Below are 22061 nucleotides of genomic sequence, written 5' to 3'. Positions count from 1 at the left end.
GTATGGGTCTTTGGATAACATGTAAAGTAACTTCTTATCCACTGCTCGTCTTTTCTTAAATCATTTTCTCAATCTGTTTTTCTTTAAATTTTGGTTCTGTTAATTTTTGCTGTTCATAGAGCCTTCTGTGAGGGCCACCTGCCGGGTTTTACCCGGTTTGAGGTTTAGTGTGATGACAATGACAATAGTGACAACGAGTCTTCATTGAGCATTTTCTGTAAGCCAGGCGCTGTGATAGGGACTTCCATTCTTTCTGTCTCCTTTTTTTTTTTTTTTCTTTTCTTTTCTCTCTTTTTAGGGCTGCACCCGCAGCATATGGAAGTCCCCAGGCTGCAGCTGCCGGCCTACACCATAGCCACAGCCACGCGGGATCTGAGCCACATCTGCGACCTACACCACAGCTCACGGCAATGCTGGATCCTTAACCCACTGAACGAGGCCAGAGATCAAACCTGCGTCCTCATAGATACTGGTCAGGTTCATTACTGCTGAGCCACAGCAGGAACTCCCTCCATCCTTTCTCATTTCATCATCACACACTGGTTATTGGGTGCTATAGATGCCCAGTTCCTTACCTGAAAACCTCAGGGTCAGATTATTTTGCAATCAGAGTGTTTGGGCTTTTTGAAAAATTACATGGTTCATGTACCATTTAATACAACAACTTTAACAGGACGTTATGGATTTAATGTTAATGTCCCCTCAAAATTCCCGTGCTGGAGCCCTGACCCCAGTGTGGTGCATGGAGATGGGGCCTCTAAGGAAGTGGTTAAAGGTAATCACTGACTAAGTCAGTTCATCCCAGCACGGTCGTAAGGATGGAGCCCTGATCCGATAGGATGATTGTCCTTCTGAGAAGTGACATCAGAGAGCTCTCTCTTCCCGTCCACACGTGCACAGAGCTCAGGTGGACACACATCGAGAAGGCAGCTGCCCCCCAGCCAGAAGCAGCATCAGGATGAAATCTAACCTGTTGGCACCTTGCTCTTCCTGGGCTCCGAAGCTGGAGAAACTAAATGCAGCCCGTGCAGTTTGGTGATGGCCAAGCCAAGCTTGGGTTCATTTTCACTGAGCCACAGTGGGAACTTGCAGAAAGAACGGTTCCTTGGGCCTTCTGTTCTGCTCCCCACTTTTCTCCTCCTGCCCCTTTGCAGACCTGTGGCGTCAGTGGCTTCTAGGCACTCCTAGGGAAAAACCACCCTTTCTGTCTGGGCTCCGGCCTCACAAGCCTTCAGGAGCTTGGCTCTGTGCAGGCAGGAGAGGGGCTGAGGCCTGCAGTAAAAGAGGGAGCCTTCCCCGACAAAAAGGATGGGAACACAGCTCTTCCTGGCATTGCACTGGCCAGGGCACGTCTGTGGGGGCTGGTCTCTAGAGCAGGCAGCCCTGCCTCTGTCCCCAGGCTGCACCGCAGCCTCGAACCAGGCAGACACACAGGCCAGAGGCCCCAGAGGCCAGCTGGTGGCCCCTGGCTTTCCAGAGCCCACAGAACTCTCCTGCGGGGGTGAACAGCTGCTCCCTTCCTGGGAGAGACTGGAGAGTCTGATGGCAGCTCAGCTGATCTAACGCTGCAGCCAGCTTCTGGGCACTGCTGATTTGTCATTTGTGGAAATTCACGGGACATCCGAGCCCACAACCTACGAGTGTAAAACTACAGAAGAGGGTGGCAGACGTCCAGGAGAGCCGAAAAACAGCAATAATAATACTAATAATAGTAACAAGAGTAACAACAAAAATGAAGCCAGCAAAAATGTATTCTTTATTATGCACCAGGCTCTGTGCTAAATAGCTCTTCAGAAAACACTAAAGATGGGTATTATTCATTCATCTCCATTGGACAGGAGACAGAGGCTCGGAGGTGTAAGTGGCTTGCCTGCAGGTGCACAGCTGGTGAGTGGCAGAGCTGGGGGTCCCCGCAGGCGGCCTGACCGCGGGGCTTGAGTTATTAGTGATGAAGAGGCTCGTCCGAGTGCTGCATCGCAGGACAGTCGTTGCTCCTCTGCTCATTCTTCAACTTCATCCAGGCGGGGGTTCCTGGGGGAGCCCCAGGGCCGGACCCCGCATGCACCAGGGCGGGGCTCCCGAGCTCCCCGGAATAGCGGCTCCACGGGGTGGCGCTCTCGACACAGGGAGCCCAGGGCTTCCAGGAAGAGTTTTCTGAAGGAGGAGGACACGGCGTTGTACAGGACAGGGGTCACCGCCGAGCTGACGTAGAAAAGCGTGTTTGTCACCATGTAGAAGTAGTGGTAGAAGTCGTAGAGTTTGCTGGAAGGGAAGCCGGAAGGCGGGGTTAGAGGCCCTGCCGCCTGCCTGCCGCGTCCCCCCCTTTCTGTGGGAGAGCGCATCCCTCCTCCAGGGGGTGAGGTGACCAAAGCCTGTTTCTGCCAGTGGGAAGCACGAAGTGAATTTAAGCGCAAAGTCCCCGTCGGAGTTCCCCGCGTGGCTCAGCAGGAAAGAATCGGACTAGTGTCCATGAGGACACGGGTTCGATCCCCGGCCCCGCTCCGTGGGTTAAGGATCTGGCGTTGCCGTGAGCTGTGCTGTAGGTCGCAGACGGGGCTGGGATCCCGCGTTGCTGTGGCTGTGGTGTAGGCTGGCAGCTGCAGCTCTGATTCAGTCTCTAGCCTGGGAACCTCCTTAGGCCGTGGGTGTGGCCCTAAAAAACAAATCAAAAAAGCCAGAAAAGAAATATTCTATCGACACCAGCAGCCCCTGGCGGATGCACTTCACCTGCATTTGAGTTCCCGTTCCAGCTGGGACCATGACACACCTGCTAATGGACAGGGCGGTCATCCAGCCCCGAGACAGTGGGAGCCTCGCACTGCTGGCTGTGGCCAAGGAGAAGTGGCTTCACTCAGATGAGAAAGTCCTTTTGAGAAGCCACACTCCTTGTTGCTGTGGGAGGGGCCGTGTGTGTGTGTGTGTGTGTGTGTGTGTTCACGTGAGGGGCACTGGTCGCTCTCAAGAGTGAGGCATCTGTTGACACAGCTATTTTCTCGGAAGCCATGTGGACTCTCTCTTCTCGGATGTTTGACTCCCACTTAGATCCGGGCGAGGGGATTTCTGAAAGAATGGTGCCTCTGCTTTCTCCGGCTGTGCTGTAAAAGGGTGGGCACGGCCTGGGCTCTGTCTCCGGGGCCTTTGGAAGCTCATGCAGTCATAGTTCTGAGTTTTCCTTCCTCTTTCCTTGTAATAACACGGCCCTGCCCTGCTCCCTGGCCTGCAGGCCGCGCTCCATCCTGGAGTCAGGACACTCGGGGCCCCCCCGACTACCTCTCACGTGGCCTTATCAGTTCAGAGAGGTTTCTAGATAACGCTCCAAGCCGAGGTGAGAGCTTTTGAGATAACAGACCAGGCATGACCAGCTAGAATGGAGGCCAGACTCCCAGAGAAGCCAGGATTGGGGGTCCCTCTGGAGAGCAGAGGCGGCCCAGCCCCTCCCCCTGTGGCCCCGCCCCCGTGGCCCCCTCTCCGTGGCCCCGCCCCCGTGGCCCCGCCCCGTGTGCCAGGCTCCTCCCCACTCACTCGGTCCACGCGTCGTCTGGGACATAGCAGTACATGAGCCTGCGGGCGTGGTAGGGCATCCAGCAGACCACGTACACGGCCACGATGCCTCCTGCAGGGCAGGTGGGGGGAGACAGACAGACAGCAAACAGGTTCTCAGTTACTGCGTCTCCAGGGAGGAAGCTCCAAGGCGACAGCGGCATTTCCCAGGCACTCGGCCTGGGAGGCTCCGTGTTGACAGGGGCCTTTGAGGTTATCTGATACATCCTTATCTAGATCTGTCCCCAGACCTGGTGTTACCCTACCCTCCGAGTAAATGACCACCTTATTCCTGACCCGTACGCTGACATGCTTCTAGAAACTTCTATAACATCCATAACTTCCGAGCCACTAGAATATATTCCCAACTCGGCAGGAGATATTCCCACTTGGTGGTCTACCTGCATGGACCACAGGACTTGAAAGTCCTTCTGCCCTTTACAGCCCCTCCCTCCTCCTGACTGATGGCACCGCCATCCACCTGGCACTCAAGTCATAAGCCGGAGAGTCGTCTTCTTTTTCCATCACCCCAAGATTCAGTCAATGAAAAAGCTCCTTCCTAGCATCTCTGCTCCCCATTCTTCCTCCTCCCTTTCTCTGCACCCACCCCAAGGGGCCCATATCTTCCCTCCCCTAGACTATGACTGCAGCCTCCCAATTGCCTCCATTGCCCCCAGCCTCCTACCCCTGCCCTTCCCTCCTTCCACCCCTGCCCTTGCTCTCCAGCCCACGTGGCCCCTGGACCAGCAGTGTGCACATCGGCTGGAAGCTCAGGCACACCGCAGACCGGCTGAGTCAGAATCTCGGGTGGGGGGGCGCCCAGGGCTCTGCATTTTACGATTCTCCGCATCCTTCTAATGAGCATGGGAGTTGAGAAGCGCTGGATGGTCCATCCTCGGACAGCTGCTAAGCACATATATCTCAAGGGCATGTCCCCCTGTCATTTCTGGACACTGACTCACTGACGGCCCGTAGTCTATGGAAGGAAGTGCAGAGCCTTCATGTGCTGCTTTTGCTACTTGGCACATCACGTTACTCTTAGGTCTTACATTTCTGTCCTGCACATGAGACCTCAGCGCTGATGACAGCAGAGACCCAGTCTCTTGCCGGATCCCCCAGACCTTCGTGAGGGCCTGGATTATAGCAGGAGCTTGCACAGACCTCTGTTTTCCTGGGCCTTTCAAGTGGCCCTTACAAAGCCAAGTTTGCCCGGATACTTGCAAAAACAAACAGATCACTATTGTATTTGGGAAGGTGGAGAGTTGGTGGAAAACTGGATTTGGAGACCCAGCTGGTCTGAGGCCACAATTCCTGGTCTGCACGGCCTTAACTGCATCTGCTCCTCATGGCCACCCGTGTGGCCAGCCTCCCTGAGAAGTGGCCAGGCGCCTGCCTGTACTTGTGTGCCACTCCCTGGAGCAGGGGGCAGGTTCATGGACACACCTCCCACGCCTGCCTCTAATGACACCACATCACCTTTCGGAAGGCTCTTGGTGACCGTGTAACTCCTGGGGACATAGAGAAAAATGAAGCCTAGAGGGAGGCAGTAACTTGCTGAAGGTCATGTGGCCAGGGGCTGGCGGAGAAGCGCTGGGGTCCGGGCGGCGTTATGGAGCACTTAACTGAGAACTTGGATGCTGAGCTGGAGGCCACGGATCCGGCCGGAGCCCTTGTGTCTCACGAGGCTGGCCTGGCGGCCCAGGGACAGTGTCTTCCTCTCCTCGCACACGAGCTGCAGGGGGCTGGGGGCAGAGCTGCCCGTGGCAGAAGGGGTGGGCACCTGGGAGCAGAGGGCCGCCAGGTGGCTGACGGTGACTCCATTCAGGAAAGCAGTTAATGCCAAGGGGAGCACGAAGGACACCAGCACATTCACCTGAAAAGGTAATTCCAAGGGTTATGGTGGTATGGCCCTAGGCTTGGGGACGCTCTGGTCAACAGGCTGTGCCCCAAAGCCCAGGAAGCTGCAGTGGTGGGGGTGGGGGTGGAGGTGGGGGCAGCAGCAGGTTTACAAGATGAAGTTGAGAACATTCGCAGAAAGCAGGGAGAGAGCAATGAAAATAGAGACGATGAGAACATTTGGGATGTTTACGATGCTCACCATCTAAATAAGAGTCATTCTAGAAAGAGAAAAAATATAAAGAAAACAGAGGAGAGCAAATGGAAATGGAAAAAAAAAAAAAAACTGAACCCAAACCACATTTAAGAAAATTTTCCCAAGATTGAGGGATAGGAGCTTCTAAACGGAAAAGCACCTGGAACGACGATTGAAAATAAATCCACAGTGGGAGTTCCTGCTGCGGCTCAGCAGTAGCGAACGCTGGTATCCATGAGGATGCAGGTTTGATCCCCTGCCTTGCTCAGTGGGTTAAGGATCCAGCGTTGCCATGAGCTGTGGTTTAGGTTGCAGATGCGGCTCTGATCCGGTGTTGCTGTGGCTGTGGCCAAGGTGCCAATTGGACCTGTAGCCTGGGAGCTTCCATGTGCCTCAAGTGCAGCCCTAAAAAGCAAAAAAACAGAAAGAAAGAAAGAAAAGAAAAGAAAGAAAGAAAGAATCCACGTCAAGGCAGATTCTTAAGACTTTTCGCACCTGGAGATAAAGAAAAGATCCCAAAAGCTTCCAAACGGATAAAACAGGGCACATGCAAAGGATGAAGACCCAGAATGGCATTAGACGCTTTCACAGCAACAGTGGAAGCCAGAAAATCACAGCGTGGTGCTGCATAATTTGTGAAGAGAAACGGTTTCCATCCTACAATTTTCTGCCCAGCCATGATATGAGAAATGCGAGGATACCATGAAACATCTTCACACGTGCTCATTCTCAAAAACTTTTCTCTGGACACTTTCTCAGGTCGCAGGAGGTTGGTTACAAGAGCACATGTTCCATCAAAGTAAGGTTAGGAGCCAATACAGGGGGAGACCTGGGATCCCCTGATCCGGTACCACACAGAGGAGCAGAGGGACTGGATGGTGTTTGCAAGGTGCCAGCTGTGCATCCAGTGAGGCTGGAGCAGAAGAGAGGGCTCCAGCAATGACTGAAAAAAGATGAAGCTGGTAGATTATAAGATGGGTCTGAACATTTTGAACTTGTATTTATGCTCTTTTTTTTTTTTTCCTTCTTTTTTAGGGCCGCATTCGTGGCATCTGGAAGTTCCCAGGCTGTTGTTTGAATTGGAGCTGCAGCTTCCTGCCTACACCACAGCCACGGCAACTCGGGATCCAAGCTGCTTCTGCGACCTCAAGGCAACGGCAGATCCCCGAGCCACTGAATGGGACCAGGAATCAAACCTGCATTCTTGTGGATTCTAATTGGGTTTGTTGCCCCTGAGCCACAATGGGAACTCCTGGTATTTATACTTCTGGTGGAGAAGGAGAAAAGTGAGTTAGAAACAAATGCAGAGGAATTCCCGTTGTGTTGCAATGGAAACGAATCCAACTAGTATCCATGAGGACGTGGGTTCCATCCCTGGCCTTGCTCACTGGCTTAAGGATCTGGTGTTGCTGTGAGCTGTGGTGTAGGTCACAGACGCAGCTCAGATTCGACCCCTCACCTGGGAATTTCCATAAGCAGCCCTAAAAAAAAAAAAAAAAAAAAAAAAAAGATATTTTATACTCCCAAACTAAGTCTTTAAAATCCAGCTTGTATTTTACACTCATTTATACCTTTTTTTTTTTTTTTTGTCTTTTTGCCGTTTCTTGGGCCACTCCCACGGCATATACCTTGTTTATCAGATATTTAATTTTTCAAATTCAAAATATATGTGTTATAGTGATCTCTTCTCCTCACTTCTTCCTCTTTGCAAACATTAAAAAAAAAAAAAACCCCAAGGAGTTCCCTGGTGGCTCAGTGGGTTAAGGACCAGGCATTGTCACTGCTGTGGCTCTACTTACTGCTGTGGTGTGGGTTTGATCCTTGGCCTGAGAACTTCTGCATGCCACGGGTACAGAAAAAAAAAAAGGAAACCCTACATATTTAATAGTACTTTTAAATCAGTGCAAAATACCAGTGCACTGACCATTCTGCTGGGTAATTCCCTGTAACTCAGAGCCTGCGTGGAGGCAGCTGGGATGCTAGGAGGTGAGTGAGTGTCCTGTGCTGCTCTGTAGCCGGGATGTGCTGGGGCCAGTGCTGGGGCCAGCAGCACGTGGCTGGACCGCTGAGGTCTCAGGTCATGATTCTGACCGTCGTCCTGATTTCCGGCCTGACCAGTTCCATGATGCGGTTACTGTTGGTGGGCTTTTTTTTGTGTTTGTTTTGGTTTGGTTTCTTTCATTATCAGGTCCAGATTGGGGTAAGGAATTTTAGTACTTGCAAAAATGTCTGATATGGGAAGTGAATTTTTAAAAATTAGGGATTCTGAGTAATTCTCCTTAGGGGACCTTAATAAGCAACTTTAGAAGCAAGTGACATGTTATTGGGTTTAACTTCCTATTTTTCCATATTTTTGTGAAGGCTCTAGTCTGTAATGTATTTCTTCTGCAATCCTGTATTAATGTGGAATTAATAGGCCTCTCTTTTTCTTTCTTTCTTTCTTTCTTTCTTTCTTTCTTTCTTTCTTTCTTTCTTTCTTTCTTTCTTTCTTTCTTTCTTTTTTTTTTTTCCTTTTTGGCCACACCCGTGGCAGGCGAAAGTTCCTGGGCCAGGGATTGAATCTGACAATGCTAGATCCCTAACACAATAGGCCACCAGGGAACTCCCAGACCTCTCTTTTATATCTGCACAACGTCTCATTAAACTAGTTGTTCTTTCAGCTTGTTGTGGATCTAAAGACGACAAGTTGGGTGATAATAAAAAAATAGAAGCTGAAGTTTCTGCTGTGGCTCCGTGGGTTAAGAATCTGGCTAGTGTCTGTGAGGATTCGGGTTCAATCCCTGACCTCACTCAGTGGGTTAAGGTTTGGGCCTTGCTGCAGGCTGTGGTGTAGCTTGCAGATGCCACTTGGATCTGGCATTTTGCTGTGGCTGTGGTTGTGGTGTAGGCTGGCAGCTGCCACTCCAATTCGACCCCTAGCCTGGGAACCTCCATGTGCGCAGGTGCAGCCCTAAGAAGACAAAAAAAGCAGAAGCCTGGGGTAGGTCAAGAAATCTATATTTTTACCAGCTTCCCAGCTAATTCTTACACCTGGTCATATTTGGTCACCACTCATGCCAAAGCAGGAAAAGTAGACGTTCAGAATTTTGAATTTAAATCTGGAATTCTCTTTATTTATTTTTTAAATCGAAGTGTAGTTGATTTACCATATTGTGTTAGTTTCAGGTATACAGCAAAGTGATTCAGTTATATGTATTTTTTCAGATTATCTTCCATAAAATTATTACAAGATATTGAATGCAGTTCCCTGTGCTCTGCAGCAAATCCTTGTTGCTCATCTAGTTTATGTGCAGTTGTTTGTGTCTGTTAGTTCTTTTTCCTAATTTACTCCTGCTCCCCACCTTCCCCTTTAGTAACCATAAGTTTGTTTTCTATATCTGTGAGTCTGTTCTGCATATGCACTCATTTGTATTTTTTTCAGATTCTACATATAAGTAATATCATATAACATTTGTCTTTGTCTGGAGTTGCCATCCTGGCACAGTGGAAACGAATCCGACTAGCAACCATGAGGTTGTGGGTTCGATCCCTGGCCTCGCTCAGTGGGTTAAGGATCCAGCGATGCCATGAGCTGTGGTGTGAGTCGCAGATGCAGCTCGGGATCCCGCGTTGCTGTGGCTGTAGTGTAAGCCGGCAGCTGTAGCTCCGATTAGACCCCTGGCCTGGGAACCTCCATATGACTCAGGCGCAGCCCTAAAAAGCCAAAAAAAAGAACCTTTGTCCTTGTCTGATTTACTTCACTTAGTATGATAATCTCTAGGTCCATCCATGTTACTGCAAATGGCAATATTTCATTCTTCTTTGGACGTCTCTAAAATGCCTCACTTTAGCCAAGTCCGCTCCCCATAGACGAAAACACAGGCTGGGCGCGCCTCCCGCTTACCTGGATGCAGACCTGCAGCGTGGTGCGGCTCACCAGCGCGGTGCACACGCGCGAGGCGGGCTCCGGCTCCCCACTGGCCGTCTCCAGCTCGTGCTTCTGCCCCATGATAACTGCCATGGGCAGGGCCAGGCCCAGCGAGGCGGCCCAGACGAGCGACAGCAGGCGGCGGGTCCTGCGCGGCGTCAGCAGGCGGCGGGCGCGCAGGGGCCGGCACACGGCCAGGCAGCGCTCGGCGCTCAGGCAGGCGGCGCCGAGCACCGTGGCGTAGGCGCACAGCTCGCGCACGAAGTAGTAAGCGCGGCAGCCCAGGTCGCCGAAGACCCAGGGGTAGTGGAACCACACGAAGTTGTAGAGCTCCACGGGCACGCAGACCAGCAGCAGCAGCAGGGCGGAGAGCGCCAGGCTGAGCACGTGGTAGCGCAGGCGCCCGGGGGGCCCGGCCCGCGCCTTCAGCACCACGTGCACGGACAGCGCATTGCCCGCCGTGCCCAGCGCGAAGATGAGCGAGTAGAGCGCGGTGAACAGCACCTTGGCCCAGAGGCGCGTGTCCACGCCCAGCCGGGCATCCAGGCTCAGCGCGGAGCCGGGGCTCGGCCCCGGGGGCCTCCGGCTGCTGGGCTCCATCCCGCTCCCGCGGCTGCGCTCCCTCCCTCTCACTGCCCGGAGACTGGGCCCGCTGCCCGGCTAGGGAGCACCTCCTCCTCTCTGGGAACCTCCAGAATGGGAGGGCACGCCCAGCGAAGGGCGCCTCCGAGCCGGCGGGACCGCGAGTGGATGCCTGTTAGCCGAGCTCACATTCTTCAGTGGAGTTTGATGCTGGGCAGGCGACGGGCTCCTTTTGGGAACCGGACTGGATGCCTTTACTTACTAGTTGTGTGTCCTTGGGCAGTTATTTACTATCCTCTCTTAATCCATTTCTGCATTAAAACAAATCTTATCTAGGAGTTCCTGTTGTGGTTCAGTGGGTTAAGGACCCGACATTGTCTTTATGAGGATGCAGGTTGAATCCCTGGCCTCGCTCAGAGGGTTAAGGATCCGTTGGTAGGCCACAGATGCAGCTCCGTCCGGTGTTGCCTGGCTGTTGCATCAGCCTGTAACTACAGCTGATTGGACCCAGAGCCCAGGAACTTCCATATACTGCAGGTGCCGCCACAAAAAGAAAAACAAATCTTATCTGCACTGCAGAATCTCTGTGAAGACTGAGCGAATCTGTGTGAAACTCGACACCGGCAGCAGAGACGGGCATCACATGTGTTCCACGTGCTCTGTGCGGTGCTGCTGCTACGTGTGATCCCAGAGACGACTCATCAAAAAATTTGCCAGCCCTCGAACATTTTGCAGCTGTTATTCTTGCCAAAGGGCTCTTTCATCTTCTCACTAAATGCTGTTTCAGTGACTCACTAATGTCCTCAAGGAGCTCCTTTGTCCCTGTCAGGTTCCTCTTCATGACATCATGCTTTCCCAGTCCTTCGAGAATGTTCCTCTCACGGAGTAGTGGGAAGAAGAGAAAAGGAGTGTGTTTCACGTGTTTTAAAACTTTCCATCAGGCTCTTCCCTAAGCCCTTCTAGACCAGCAAACATTAGGAAAAAGCCCCTATCTCACCTTTACGTCCCTGGGTATTTAGGGGCAGAACCAGGTCTCCTGATTGTCTTGTCTTCGGCCAAGTTGTTATGACCCAGTGACGCTTAATCTTCCGTCTGGATACATAATCAAAGTCCCTTGGGGGTGGGGCTCATAAGACATGTTTTGAGGGGACGCACGTCGCTCTATGACAAGCATTCCATGCATATGAATTTCTGACAAACGTTCTTTAAAGAAAATAAGCAGTGTTAATAAAATTTGAACTTTGTGCTGGGTTTCACGTCGTTCAATAAGGAAAAAGCCAGTTCCTGCTTCCCTTTAGAAGAATTCCCCACCTACTTAGTCTCCCCAGGTGCCGGGAACCGAGTTTCAAGAAGAAAATTTTCAGAAAGAGAATCTGCCTGCTGACAGAATCCAGGGGATTCAGAAGAAAGGCTGCAAAGCAGCACGTCCTCCAGCGCACAGAAAGCATGAGGCTGTAATGCCTGAGAAAACACGTTTCTAAATCTCTGTCCTTCCTGTTTCTAACAATGACTCTGTGCTCTATTTACCCTGCCTTAACTCCTCGTTCCTTGCCTTAAAGAAAAAACTCATTAACTTGTTATCTAAATCTTGGGAGTCGTTCTTGCTTTTGCTAAATGTTTGGGAAATGAACTCTTCATTATCTACACCTAAATTACGTGACTTTTTAGAAAGATTCCTTTTCCTTCTAAGAGAATCATAGATAACAACGGTATTTACTACTTGTAGTTTTAGAAGAAATTGGTACGTTTCATAGCTATAGTCTGAAGCATTTAGAGGTGTTAATTAGTTCAAGTTGTTTTTCTTTAGCGGATTCATTCATCTATAAAAAGAAAATAGGCGTAAAAGCCTGTTGTTGATTGTTAAATACAAGTTAGAAAAACAGGTTGCGGTTGCTGAATTACTAGCCAAGCACCTGCCCTAAAAACACAATGCATTTGTGGTCATCACAAAGGTCACGAGAAGTCTTAACACGTCTGACATTTGTGGCCAGTGGGATCGATTAGTCCTACCTGGTTATCTTTTAATGGGTTTAGAGCGTACTCTGCCTGGATAATGTGCTTCTTCATCTTTAACTCTTACGGCTTCTGCAAGATAGAGTCCTTTCTCCCGTTTAAGTCACTGCTATCCAGCAACAGAGTTGAGACTGCATGAACACTACTCCGGAATGTGCGTCTCTGTCATTCCTGCACCTGCCACCCTCCTCTTCGGGCAATTCCCTGGCTGCTGGAGCTGGACTCCGGCACCAAGGTCCAGGCTGGAAGTAGTGGAGAGACCTGGAGCGGAGTCAGAAGGGTTGGGTACCCGTCTCGACCCAGCTGTTTACTGGCCGTGTGTCTTGGACAGGCCTCCAGTCTCTCAGCCCAGTTTACTCATCTGAAAGCAAGGACAAAGATACAGTGATTGGTGTTTCTTACCTCTTTGGGTTAGAAAGTAGATAGGAAAGCCGATAGGAAGCTTCAGGGCTGAAGTCACAGGCTGTCACTTCAGGAAGTTAACTCCTTAATGCCCACACGGTGGAGAAGCGCCAAGAAAAAGGGGGCATCTCTGCTTTTCGACTCGTGGTGCTCCTGGGGTGCGTTTGTTTTCAAGGGCAGGGTGTCTAAGCCATGAAGTTGCACCGTAGCCTTTTCAGGACGGCTCTAGGCAAGCATCCTCTGTCTTGCAGCATGAAGAGAATTACCTTGGTCTCGCCTGTGGATGGGCCTCTCCAGCCAGGTCAGAGGAGGCTGTGAAATGCAGCTAATGACGAGTGAGGAAGAGTCCGCATCATGATGCCCGCAGGGGGCTCCCCCTACAGACGTGTGCAGGGAGCTCGGAATTTCCGTCTTCACCCCATGAACCCGAGGAGAATGACTGACATGCCCTCTGGGTGTGAGTCTCAGACACGGTCCCCGAGACCTGAAACTCCTCCTGGAGAGCACATCCCTGTGTGCGTGCCCTGAGCCTAGCGCTTGCTTCTCCAGTACCTACAAGAACTTAACTTTGCCTCAATAAAAACATTGCTTGTGTGAAAATGGGTCTCAGCCTGTATTGGGAGACTCCGATCATTGATATCCCCCACTGTCTACGTTTGAACCAAACTCTTGGCTTTCCCATTTCATCACAGATCCAGGCCAAATTCCCCGGATCGCTAACTGTGTGGCGCATAATTCAGAACCAGTCGGCACTAGAGGGCAAGGCCCGGTGTGGGCAGTTCTGGGAGGGCGGCAGTCCTGAGTCCAGGGATGCTGGAGGTGGGAAGCTGCAGTTTGGGGCTGTCCGGGCCATAGTGTGAAGTATCGATGAGGCTTCCTGGCCAGGCAAGGGGGTCTGAGGCCAGGAATCTGGATTTTCTCCTTGCCTGGTGTGCCTGGGCTCCTGACTTTCTTGCATGTCAGGATCCCATCAAAAGAGCTTCTGGGAGTTCCCGTCGTGGCTCAGTGGTTAACGAATCCAACTGGGAACCGTGAGGTTTCGGGTTCGATCCCTGGCCTTGCTCAGTGGGTTGGGGATCCGGCATTGTCATGAGCTGTGGTGTAGGTTGCAGACGCGACTCGGATCTTGCGTTGCTGTGGCTCTTTCGTAGGCTGGCGGCTACCCTCCGATTCGACCCCTAGCCTGGGAACCTCCATATGTTGTGAGAGTGGCCCAAGAAAATGGCAGAAAGACAAAAAAAAAAAAAAAAAAAAAAAAAAAAAAAAAGAGCTTCTGCTGTGGACCGAATTGTGACCTGCTCCCCAGTTGTTGAAGCTTCAACTGCATTTAGAGTAAGGAAGTAATTAGAGTTAAACAAGGTCTTAAGGGGAGTTCCCGGGGTGGCACAGCAGTAATGAACCCGACTAGTAAACATGAGAACGCAGGTTCAATCCCTGACCTCGCTCGGGGGGTTAAGGATCCGGCATTGCTGTGGCTGTGGTGCAGGCTGGCAGCTGCAGCTCCAATTCAACCCCTAGCCCAGGAACCTCCACATGCCTCAGGTGCGGCCCTAAAAACAAAGCAAAACGAAACGAGGTCACAAGGCGGATTAATACCTATCTGAGTCAAGACTTCGGAGAGCCAACCCCCCCCCCCCACCGTCTCCTCTCTGTGTCCCTCCCTCTGCTTTGTGAGGACACAGTGAGAAGGACGCGGTGTGCAGGCATGAAGAGAGGCCGCCCCAGGAGCCCGATCTGTCAGCACATTTCTTGGACTTCCAGCCCCCGGAACTGTGAGAAAATAACTTTCTGTTGTTTGAACCATCCAGTCCCAGGTTTCCTGCTGTGGCAGCTCAACAGGCTAAGGTAGCTTCCAATCCCTAGTCGGCTTTTGGTCCTGATGCCAGCAAAGGACCTGGAGAGATGATTTGCTGCTTGAACTTGAAAAACAAAAGGCAATTAGTTCCCTCGGTCCAGGACGGAGTCTCGATGGGGCTTTCTGACTCAGAGGAGCAGAGTTTGCCTTCATGGGAACAACAGAGTGTCGGGGTGTGTGTGTGTTTGAGAGAGAGACAGACAGACACAGACAGAGAGGGAAGCAGAAGATGTAACGTAACCTGTGTAACATAATATATTCGCAGGTGCTGGGATCAGGGTGTGGACACCTTTGGGCGCCAGTGTCGTGCCTGCTGACATCTTAGGTCACTGATTCCTCTCCTTGCCCTCCCCCTGCCAGTGGCCTCGGTCCCCCCTCTTGCTGGCCCAGGTCTGGCCACTCCCCCGCCACCCGGCCCCCTGGTCTTCTTCAGCTCTCCCCATATCCTTGGAAACAGCCTCTTTTCCAGGCCTGGACGCAGCTGGAGTCTCTCGTCTGTTTTTTGCTACAACCATGACCGGTGTAGGGCGTGTGCGTACGAAGGGCTTTATCCAGAATTGACACGGACCTCTCTAGACTCCACAGTAAGAAAACTGACCAGATAAACAATGTGCCAAGGATCTGAACAGACCCTTCCCCGAAGACGATATGCAGATGGCAGATAAATACAAAAAAGATGCTCAGCCTCATGTGTCATTCAGAGAAATGCAAATTAAAGCCGTCATGAGCTACCACCAGACACCTATTAGAAAAGCCAAAATCCAGGACACTGATAACGCCAAACGCAGCAAGGGTGTGGAGCCGCAGGAAGGCTCGCTCACTGCTGGTGGGAGATGCAGAAGGGTACAGCCACTCGGGAAGACAGTTTGGTGGTTTCTCACAAAACTAGACATACTCCTACCATGCAAGCCAGCGGTGGTGGCCCTTGGTGTGTCTCCAAAGGAGCTGGAAATGTATGTCCCCACAAACACCCACACAGAGGTGTTCGAGAAGCTTCCTTTATATTGCAGAGCTTAGCAGCAACCAAGATGCAGTAGATGAAGGGATAAATCAGCTGTGGTCCATCCAGACAAGGGAATATCATCCAGCACGAAAAACCTGAGCTATCGACCACAAACAGCCATGGAGCTCGAGGTGACAGGCAGAGCACAGAGGACTCCGGGGCAGTGAAACTTCTCCGTATGATTCCAGAGGTAGATACATGTCATTAGACATTGGTCAAAACCAGAGAATGGAAAATTCCAAGAGTGAACCCTTTTTTTTTTTTTTTTTGTATGGCCACACCCAGAGCAGATGGAAGTTTCTGGGCCAGGGACTGAATGGGAGCCGCAGCTGGCAATGCTGGATCCCTACCACACTGTCCAACCCCAGCCTCCTCGGTGACGCAAGCTGCTGCAGTTGGACTCTTAACCCGCTGCACCACGGCGAGACCTCCACGCCAGGACTGAAGCTCCGTATAAACGATGGCCTTTGAGGGGTAATAATCTGTCAACAGAAGTTGGCTGACTAACAAAACACCCCTCTGCTGTGAGACTGGATGACGGGGAAGGAGCTACATGCGTGGGGCAGGGGCTGTGTGTACTTTCAGCTCCATGTTGCTGTGACCCTAAACTGCTCTAAAAAATGGTTTCTCAATTTTTATTTATTTATTTACTTATTTACTTACTTATTTATTTATTGGGTCTCTTTTTGCCTTTTCTAAGGCCGCTCCCCCGGCATATGGAGGTTCACAGGCTAGGGGTGGAATCGGAGCTGTAGCTGCCAGCCTACACCACAGCCACAGCAACATCAGATCGTTAAGCCACTGAGCAAGGCCAGGGATCGAACCTGCAACTTCATGGTTCCTAGTCGGATTCGTTAACCACTGAGCCACGAGAGGAACTCCGCTTTCTCAATTTTTAAAAAGTGATGCAATTTTTCCTACGCACTATGCGCTCCCCACCCGTCCGGCCACTGTGTGAGGTGCTATTGGGGCTAAAGATGAATAGGCCTGGACCCTCTGCCTACAGTGGTTGAGATCCTGAGACATAAACTCACAGGTAACTCACCTGCCCCAGCACAAGCTGAGCGTCGAATTCAGGGAGTGGATAGTGAGGACTCGAAGCTCCGCCTCTTCCTGGCCCGGCGGGCGCCTCTGAGTCTGTTTCATCTGGGAAATGACAGCACCTAACCTTGGGAGTTAGGCCTGATGTATGTGAGCAAAGCCCTTGGCCCTTGGGCGATGCTCCTGGGGTCCCAGCCTCGTGTCCTTTCTCTTAAAGGCCAAAGGATGGAGAGCTCCTTGGGGAGACCAGAGAAGGGGCCGTGGAGGAAGGAGGTTCGACCTGGGCCTAGAAAGTGGCCGCATTTGGAAAGGCATTGCAGGAAGGGGGCAGAGCACGAGCTAAGGTTTAGAAATGGGAACACCCCAGATGCTTTTGGGGGGCTCACAGGAGACTCCCAGACCCCAGGGGAAAGGGGGACCCCCCAGAGCCGGGGGAGGGGCAGTGTTTCAGGGGAGGTGCAGCGGGGTCCTGGCCGCGGTCCCTGGGGCAGCGAGGAAGTCCTCAGAAGCTCCGGAGAAGGACAGGTGAGAGCGGCAGCCAACAGAAGCCCAAACAAAACCCTGTCTGTAGAGTGGAGCCGTGGATGCCCACCTCCCGGTTGCTGGGCAGATAAACAGTTGTTACCGCTTTTTGAGGGTCTGATACACGCCCGGTATTGTGTCAAGGACTCTCAGTGCGTGGCCTCAAGTGTCCCCACAACAGCCCTTATGAGTGTGAGAGTATTTATATGCCTGTGTCTCCCAGATAACGAGACAAAGATTCTTTAAGGTCTGAGTCAGAGCAGCATCAAGGGGCCGAGTCAGAGCCCAGGTCTGCGTGACTCAGCCGGTGAGGCTCAGTCACCACGGGGAGCTTCTGGGAGCCCCATCACCACGCCCCCACTTCTGGGCACGCCTGCCAAACCAGGGCTGGCTGTCCGCGGACTGATGCCAGGCTCGTCTTCCTGCCAGCAGGGGTGTGAAACCCGCCTGGGCTCAGAGCACCAGGGACCACGGCCCCCCGCACCTGTTCCCCCGGGCCCCACATGACCTTGCCTCTGGATGGATGCAGGGGGCCGGTGGGCTGTGTGCAGAGGGACCGCTCCGTGTGGCACCGTGCATCTGTCACGCTGCCGGCTGAGGGCTCAGCAGGACCAGGTACAATTACTCAAATCTTATCACTCCCTCGCTGGTCATGAGCTTCTTAAAATATCTCCACAGGATGAATTAAAAATAGTAAGAGTGGTGGGGACCCAGCTCAGTAGCAGTGTCTTAAAGTGTGATGTTCTCCTTTACGTGGTCGACACGGGGGACCATTCAGACTGGGGGTGGGGGGGTGGGGCTCCCACTTTCTGCTGTTCCCCAGAGCAAGGAAGGCCAGTGGCCGTGTGGCCAGGATGGCAGTGACCTGCAAACAAGGAGTCCTGGGGTCAAGGACCTCCCTGCCCCCCGCCCCTCCTTTTTTGGTCTTTTTAGAGCCGCACCTGTGGCACATGGAGGTTCCCAGGCTAGGGGTCGAATCTGAGCTGCAGTTGCCAGCCTACACCACAGCCGCAGTGACGCAGGATCCACGCCACATCTGCGACCTACGTCACAGCCTGAGGCAACACCAGATCCTTAACCCACTGAGCGAAGCTGGGGATTGAACCTGCATCCTCATGGATGCTAATCCAGTTCTTAATCCACTGAGCCACAGTGGGAACTCCCCTGCCCCTTACCAGATGCAGCACTGAGGAGCCCCCAGCCTGTAAAGGGAGGTTTTCACACCTGTGGTGGTAGGTAGGACACGCCAGGCACCCTTCGTGTGTCCGCCCACCACACCCTCAGCATGGCCCAGGCAGGTCCCGGTCAGGGCCCCTCTGGAGGGAGGGTCGGGGGGAATGATGCTAGTGGACCATGGACGGGAAGGCCTGGCTGGGAGGAGACGGCGGGCCGGAGAAGGCGCTTCTCGGCCCACCAAGTTGAGAGGAGGGTTAAAACACATCAGGAGGCGTTTGGTCTTAGTGTCACAGTCCGTAGGGACAAGAGCAGCAGCAGCAGCTCCGGGGAAGGGGGTTTGGGGGGAGAGGGGTTCTGTGCTGAGAGTCAAGGAAGTTGCCTCCCTCAGCCCCTGTCACCCTTGATGGGAGCCTCTGCACCTGCTCCTGGCTCCCTCCCCTGCCACCTCGCCTGCCCCCTCCGTCCCAACCTGCGCTCCTCCCAGCCCAGCCCCAGCCCCAGGTACCCAGGACTCCTGGCGGGGTTAGAGCCTAAGCACTGTGTTTGGAGTCAAGCTGGCCCTGCTGTGTCACTTCCCACTTTGTGACCCAACACCAGTTCTTCAAGCTCCTATTTTATTTCCGTAAACTTAGAGGGTTGCTGTGCAAAATACCTGCCAGAAAGCAGCTTAAATGCCCAGCTTCCTTGTGCGGGGAGAGCGTTCAAATCCAGCCAGCCACCGTGATGCTGCTGCCGAGTGTGATGGAAGTGACAATGGTGGCTCTAAGGAAGGGAGGCCACCAAACCCAGCCTTCCCGACTCCCCAAGAGGCACCCTGGCACAACCAGAGAGACACGATGCCCCATAGCGTCTGTGGGAGCCCCTGTAGAGTGGAAAGTGAACTGCCTACGGTCCATCGGCACAGCCTCCTTCGCAAGCTTCCCTGCGCCCAGCCCTGGAGGCGGCTTCTCCCCCTAGCACGTCCTCTGTCAGGTCCCTTCTGGGGACCACATGTGTGGGTTTGAATCCCAGTTCTGTCCTTTGCTGCTGTGTGACCTCAGGGAAGTTAGTCAATCTCTGAGCCTTACTCTTAATTCCTCAGAGCTGGTGAGGGGAGAACAGCCAGCCGCCCGCCAGTAGGGGTCACGCCCCCCCCCACGGGGTGTCCCTCTGGCAGATTTCGGAGCCTGGCATCTGCCGGGAATCTCTGCCTCCTCCAGGGAACAGGAGATGTTGTTTTGTTAGCCAGTCCCAGGTGGGAGAGGATTTGCAATTCAACACTCTGCTCTTTTTCCTGAGCCTCGTGACTTGGCCAGGCTCCTGGGTGTAAAGAGAAGCTGCCTGTCCGGGGCTCAGTGTCACCGGCCCAGCCTGGTGAGATTAGCCGCTGCGGGCTGCAGCTCTCCCGGCGCTGGGTGAGGAGGCGGCTGGCACCCCTCAGGCCAGGCCATGGAAGAGCAGGACGGCGCCTGCGGCTCCACCTGGGGGCCCCCACAGGGCAAGAGCCGCCCGGACTCACCTTGGTCATGGGTAAGGGCCAGGGCTGGCTGCTGGCAAACCACCCCCCGGGCTGAGGAGGGCCAGTGGGACTTTCCTGAGCATTGGTGCCTTCCCATGTCTCCAAATAAGACGGGACGCGCGGCTCCCCGGGGGCTCCTGTTACGGAGGCTGCATTTATAGGAGAGGCTTTCGCACTGACTGACCAAGGAAAGGCTCTGTCTTTGCCTTGGATGGAGAGCGCTCGTGGCTGCACTGAACCTCCAGACAGGGAGTGGGGTTATTTGAGGACAAGTGCTAAGAGCCTTGTGTCTTTCGTGTTTGCATGTGGGGGAGGCGGAGGGGCCTGAGTGTTGAAATTACTGGATCAACACCGTCATTTAATCGCTGTGGCCACAGCGCGATGCATGTGTCGTGGGCTCCACTGGACTCCGAAGCCAGGGACTGCACCTTCCGGCCTTTTTGAGACCGCACCCCAGAGGCCAGGGCTGTGTTCAAAGGTAGTTATTTTCACTCAAAGCCTCAAAGCAAGAGTCCAGGCTGTCCAGCTAAGCCCAAGTGGAAGTGCGTTGGAATTCAGGCCTTGCTGTTCCTTCCAAAGGCTCGGGGTTTGGCTGCGGTGATGTGTTGGGAGTTCCTGCTGGGGCTCAGCCGGTTAAGAAACCGACTAGTATCATGGGGATGTGGGTTTGATCCCTGGCCTTGCTCAGTGTGTTAAGGATCTGGGTGTTGCCGTGAGCTGCCGTGTTGGTGGCAGACACTGTGGCGCAGGCCAGCAGCTGCAGCTCAAATTCGACTCCCAGCCCAGGAACCTCCATATGCCGCAGATGTGGCCCTAAAAAGAAAGGAAAAAAAAAAAAGATAACATGTGAGTCCCCCATCCCATGTGGCATCTGGTACGCCAGAGTTGCTGCTCTGCTGGCCCTCTGCTGTAGGGTCTGGGCTGGCATTGGAGGCGTCCACACGGCCTGGAAGCAGAGAGGGAGCCTGGGGCTTTGCAGATCCTGTGGGAAGAGAGTGAGGGGTGGGGCAGGGCACAGGACAGACAGAGCCTCCTGGCTGCTGTTTTCCCAAAGCCCCTGTTGCTTGTCACTTCGGGGCGGCTCCGTAGGGAAAGGCCCTCAGCTGCTGGCGCTCAGGCCACAATGCAGTGCGGGTGCCCGAGGGGGAAAGGCGCCTGGATCCTGCTCCCACCTGTGCCGCGTGGCCCCAGGGGCGGGTGTTTCCTGGATGGACAGATGTTTGCAGAAGCGGCGGATCAACGAGGGCAGGAAGGGGACCCCCGCCCCCAGAGCCATGCAGCTCAACGGCACCCCCATTCTGGCCACAGAGACGGTTGTGTGCTTAGTTGGGGATGAAGAGGGCTGAGTCTTGTTTCCACTCCTGGAAAGTGTCTCTTGACCGGAGCAGCCCCGTGTGGCTGGGGGGCAGAGGCACGCCTCCCGCGTGGGCAGCGCTGTGTTCTCCCCCCATCACTCTGCGACCGCGTCTCCTCAGCTGGGAACGCATGTCTCCCTGTCATGGGCACCTCGCTGCTGCAGCCCAGACCAACCCTGCCCTTCTCATCTGACGCCGAGTAAACTCCGGCTTTGCAGTTGGGACTTGCCTGCCGTGGCTCCAGGGGCCGGTGCAAGATGGAGACAGGACGCCAGGCTGGCCTGTCTGTCATCCTGGCCATCCTGCCAGTGCTGTCATCCGAGGAAGCGCTGACGATGCCTGTTTTCCGATTGTATTTTTGGATTATTAGTTCTTTTTCCTGGTCATAAGAGCCTGTTTACCATAAAAGCTCCAGAATCTATAGCAAAGTGTAAGTAAGATAGTAAAATGCTCAGGAGCCTGCGGCTTTTGTAAGCAGAGGTCGTGCTTCGTTCGCTGAAGGCTCCTTAGGATTAAGCTGTAGGAAGGATTTTCAACCTCTAGTCCCTGTTTATTTCAACCCCTCCCCCGCCCCACATGCTTTATTCTAAGTTCCTCAAAGTCCCCTTTGCTATCCCTGTGTGTCCCCGTGTGCTGTCCCACTGTGTGGCACCTGGGACTGCCCCCCTGGGGGAGGCGGGCTTGCGTGGCAGGAGAGGGTGAAGGGCAGGTGGCTCCTGGGCCGTGGAGCTGCTGTACTGGCCCCTGCGGGGTGTCTGCCCCGGGTGCGGGGTCTATATGGGTCTGGGAACTTGAGCTTGGCCGAGTCAGGGAGAATCTGACCCGCTGTGCTGACGGGTGGCTGCAGGGCAAGGATCCCGGGAGCCTAATCGTGCTGCAACGAGAGAGCCGGTCTCCTGCCACTGCTGGGGGCTGCCTCCAGCCCTGGGAGGACAGGCGAGGGCCGGGTCCAGAGTTGGGCTTCAGCAAAGCAGAACGGGAGCACAAGGCGGGAAATCGAGGCAGACACACAGATGGACCGACTGCCATGCAGGAAAGCTTAAGAGAAGCCTGCAGAGGACTGGCCAAATAGGAC

General features: G+C 53.6%; 2 protein-coding genes across 4 annotated transcripts in view; one reads left to right on the top strand and one right to left on the bottom strand.

Moving 5' to 3' along the window:
- Positions 1 to 1733: 1733 nt before the first annotated feature.
- On the bottom strand, positions 1734 to 10173 carry NTSR2 (neurotensin receptor 2). The gene is made up of 4 exons (XM_021087826.2): positions 9516 to 10173; positions 5164 to 5413; positions 3523 to 3613; positions 1734 to 2262 (listed from the first exon to the last, which is right to left on the bottom strand). Exons 1-4 carry the CDS (start codon positions 10137 to 10139, stop codon positions 2001 to 2003), a joined length of 1227 nt encoding a protein of 408 aa, XP_020943485.1. The 5' UTR covers positions 10140 to 10173; the 3' UTR covers positions 1734 to 2000.
- Positions 10174 to 19426: 9253 nt separating this feature from the next.
- LPIN1 (lipin 1) overlaps positions 19427 to 22061 on the top strand; it is a 133508-nt gene continuing 130873 nt past the window's right edge. For 2 of the 3 annotated variants that reach the window (XM_021085565.2, XM_085015355.1), the window contains exon 1: positions 19472 to 19642. In XM_021085565.2, coding sequence (XP_020941224.1) covers positions 19562 to 19642 — 81 coding nt within the window. In that variant the 5' untranslated portion in view covers positions 19472 to 19561. Of the gene's footprint in view, positions 19643 to 22061 lie in introns of all 3 variants that reach the window. The other variant, XM_021085564.2, reaches the window with a different exon arrangement.

The sequence above is a fragment of the Sus scrofa genome, chromosome 3, assembly GCF_054392235.1.
Source record: "Sus scrofa isolate SSC_HxYL_T2T_F1_AM1 chromosome 3, Sscrofa_HxYL_maternal_Yorkshire_Landrace_v2.0, whole genome shotgun sequence".
Taxonomy (NCBI): Eukaryota; Metazoa; Chordata; class Mammalia; order Artiodactyla; family Suidae; genus Sus; species Sus scrofa.
The sequence above is the reverse complement of the archived record's forward strand: the minus strand, read 5'-3'. Positions and strand labels throughout refer to the sequence as shown.

Bases quoted from the DNA above. Each gene is read 5' to 3' on its own strand.
- NTSR2 (XM_021087826.2), bottom strand. From the start codon at position 10,139: ATGGAGCCCAGCAGCCGGAGGCCCCCGGGGCCGAGCCCCGGCTCCGCG. The intron at 5,414-9,515 runs GTAAGCGGGAGG...TTACCTTTTCAG, and splicing joins CGCTGCAGGTCTGCATCCAG to GTGAATGTGCTGGTGTCCTT. The intron at 2,263-3,522 runs GTGAGTGGGGAG...CTTCCCTTCCAG, and splicing joins CCAGACGACGCGTGGACCGA to CAAACTCTACGACTTCTACC.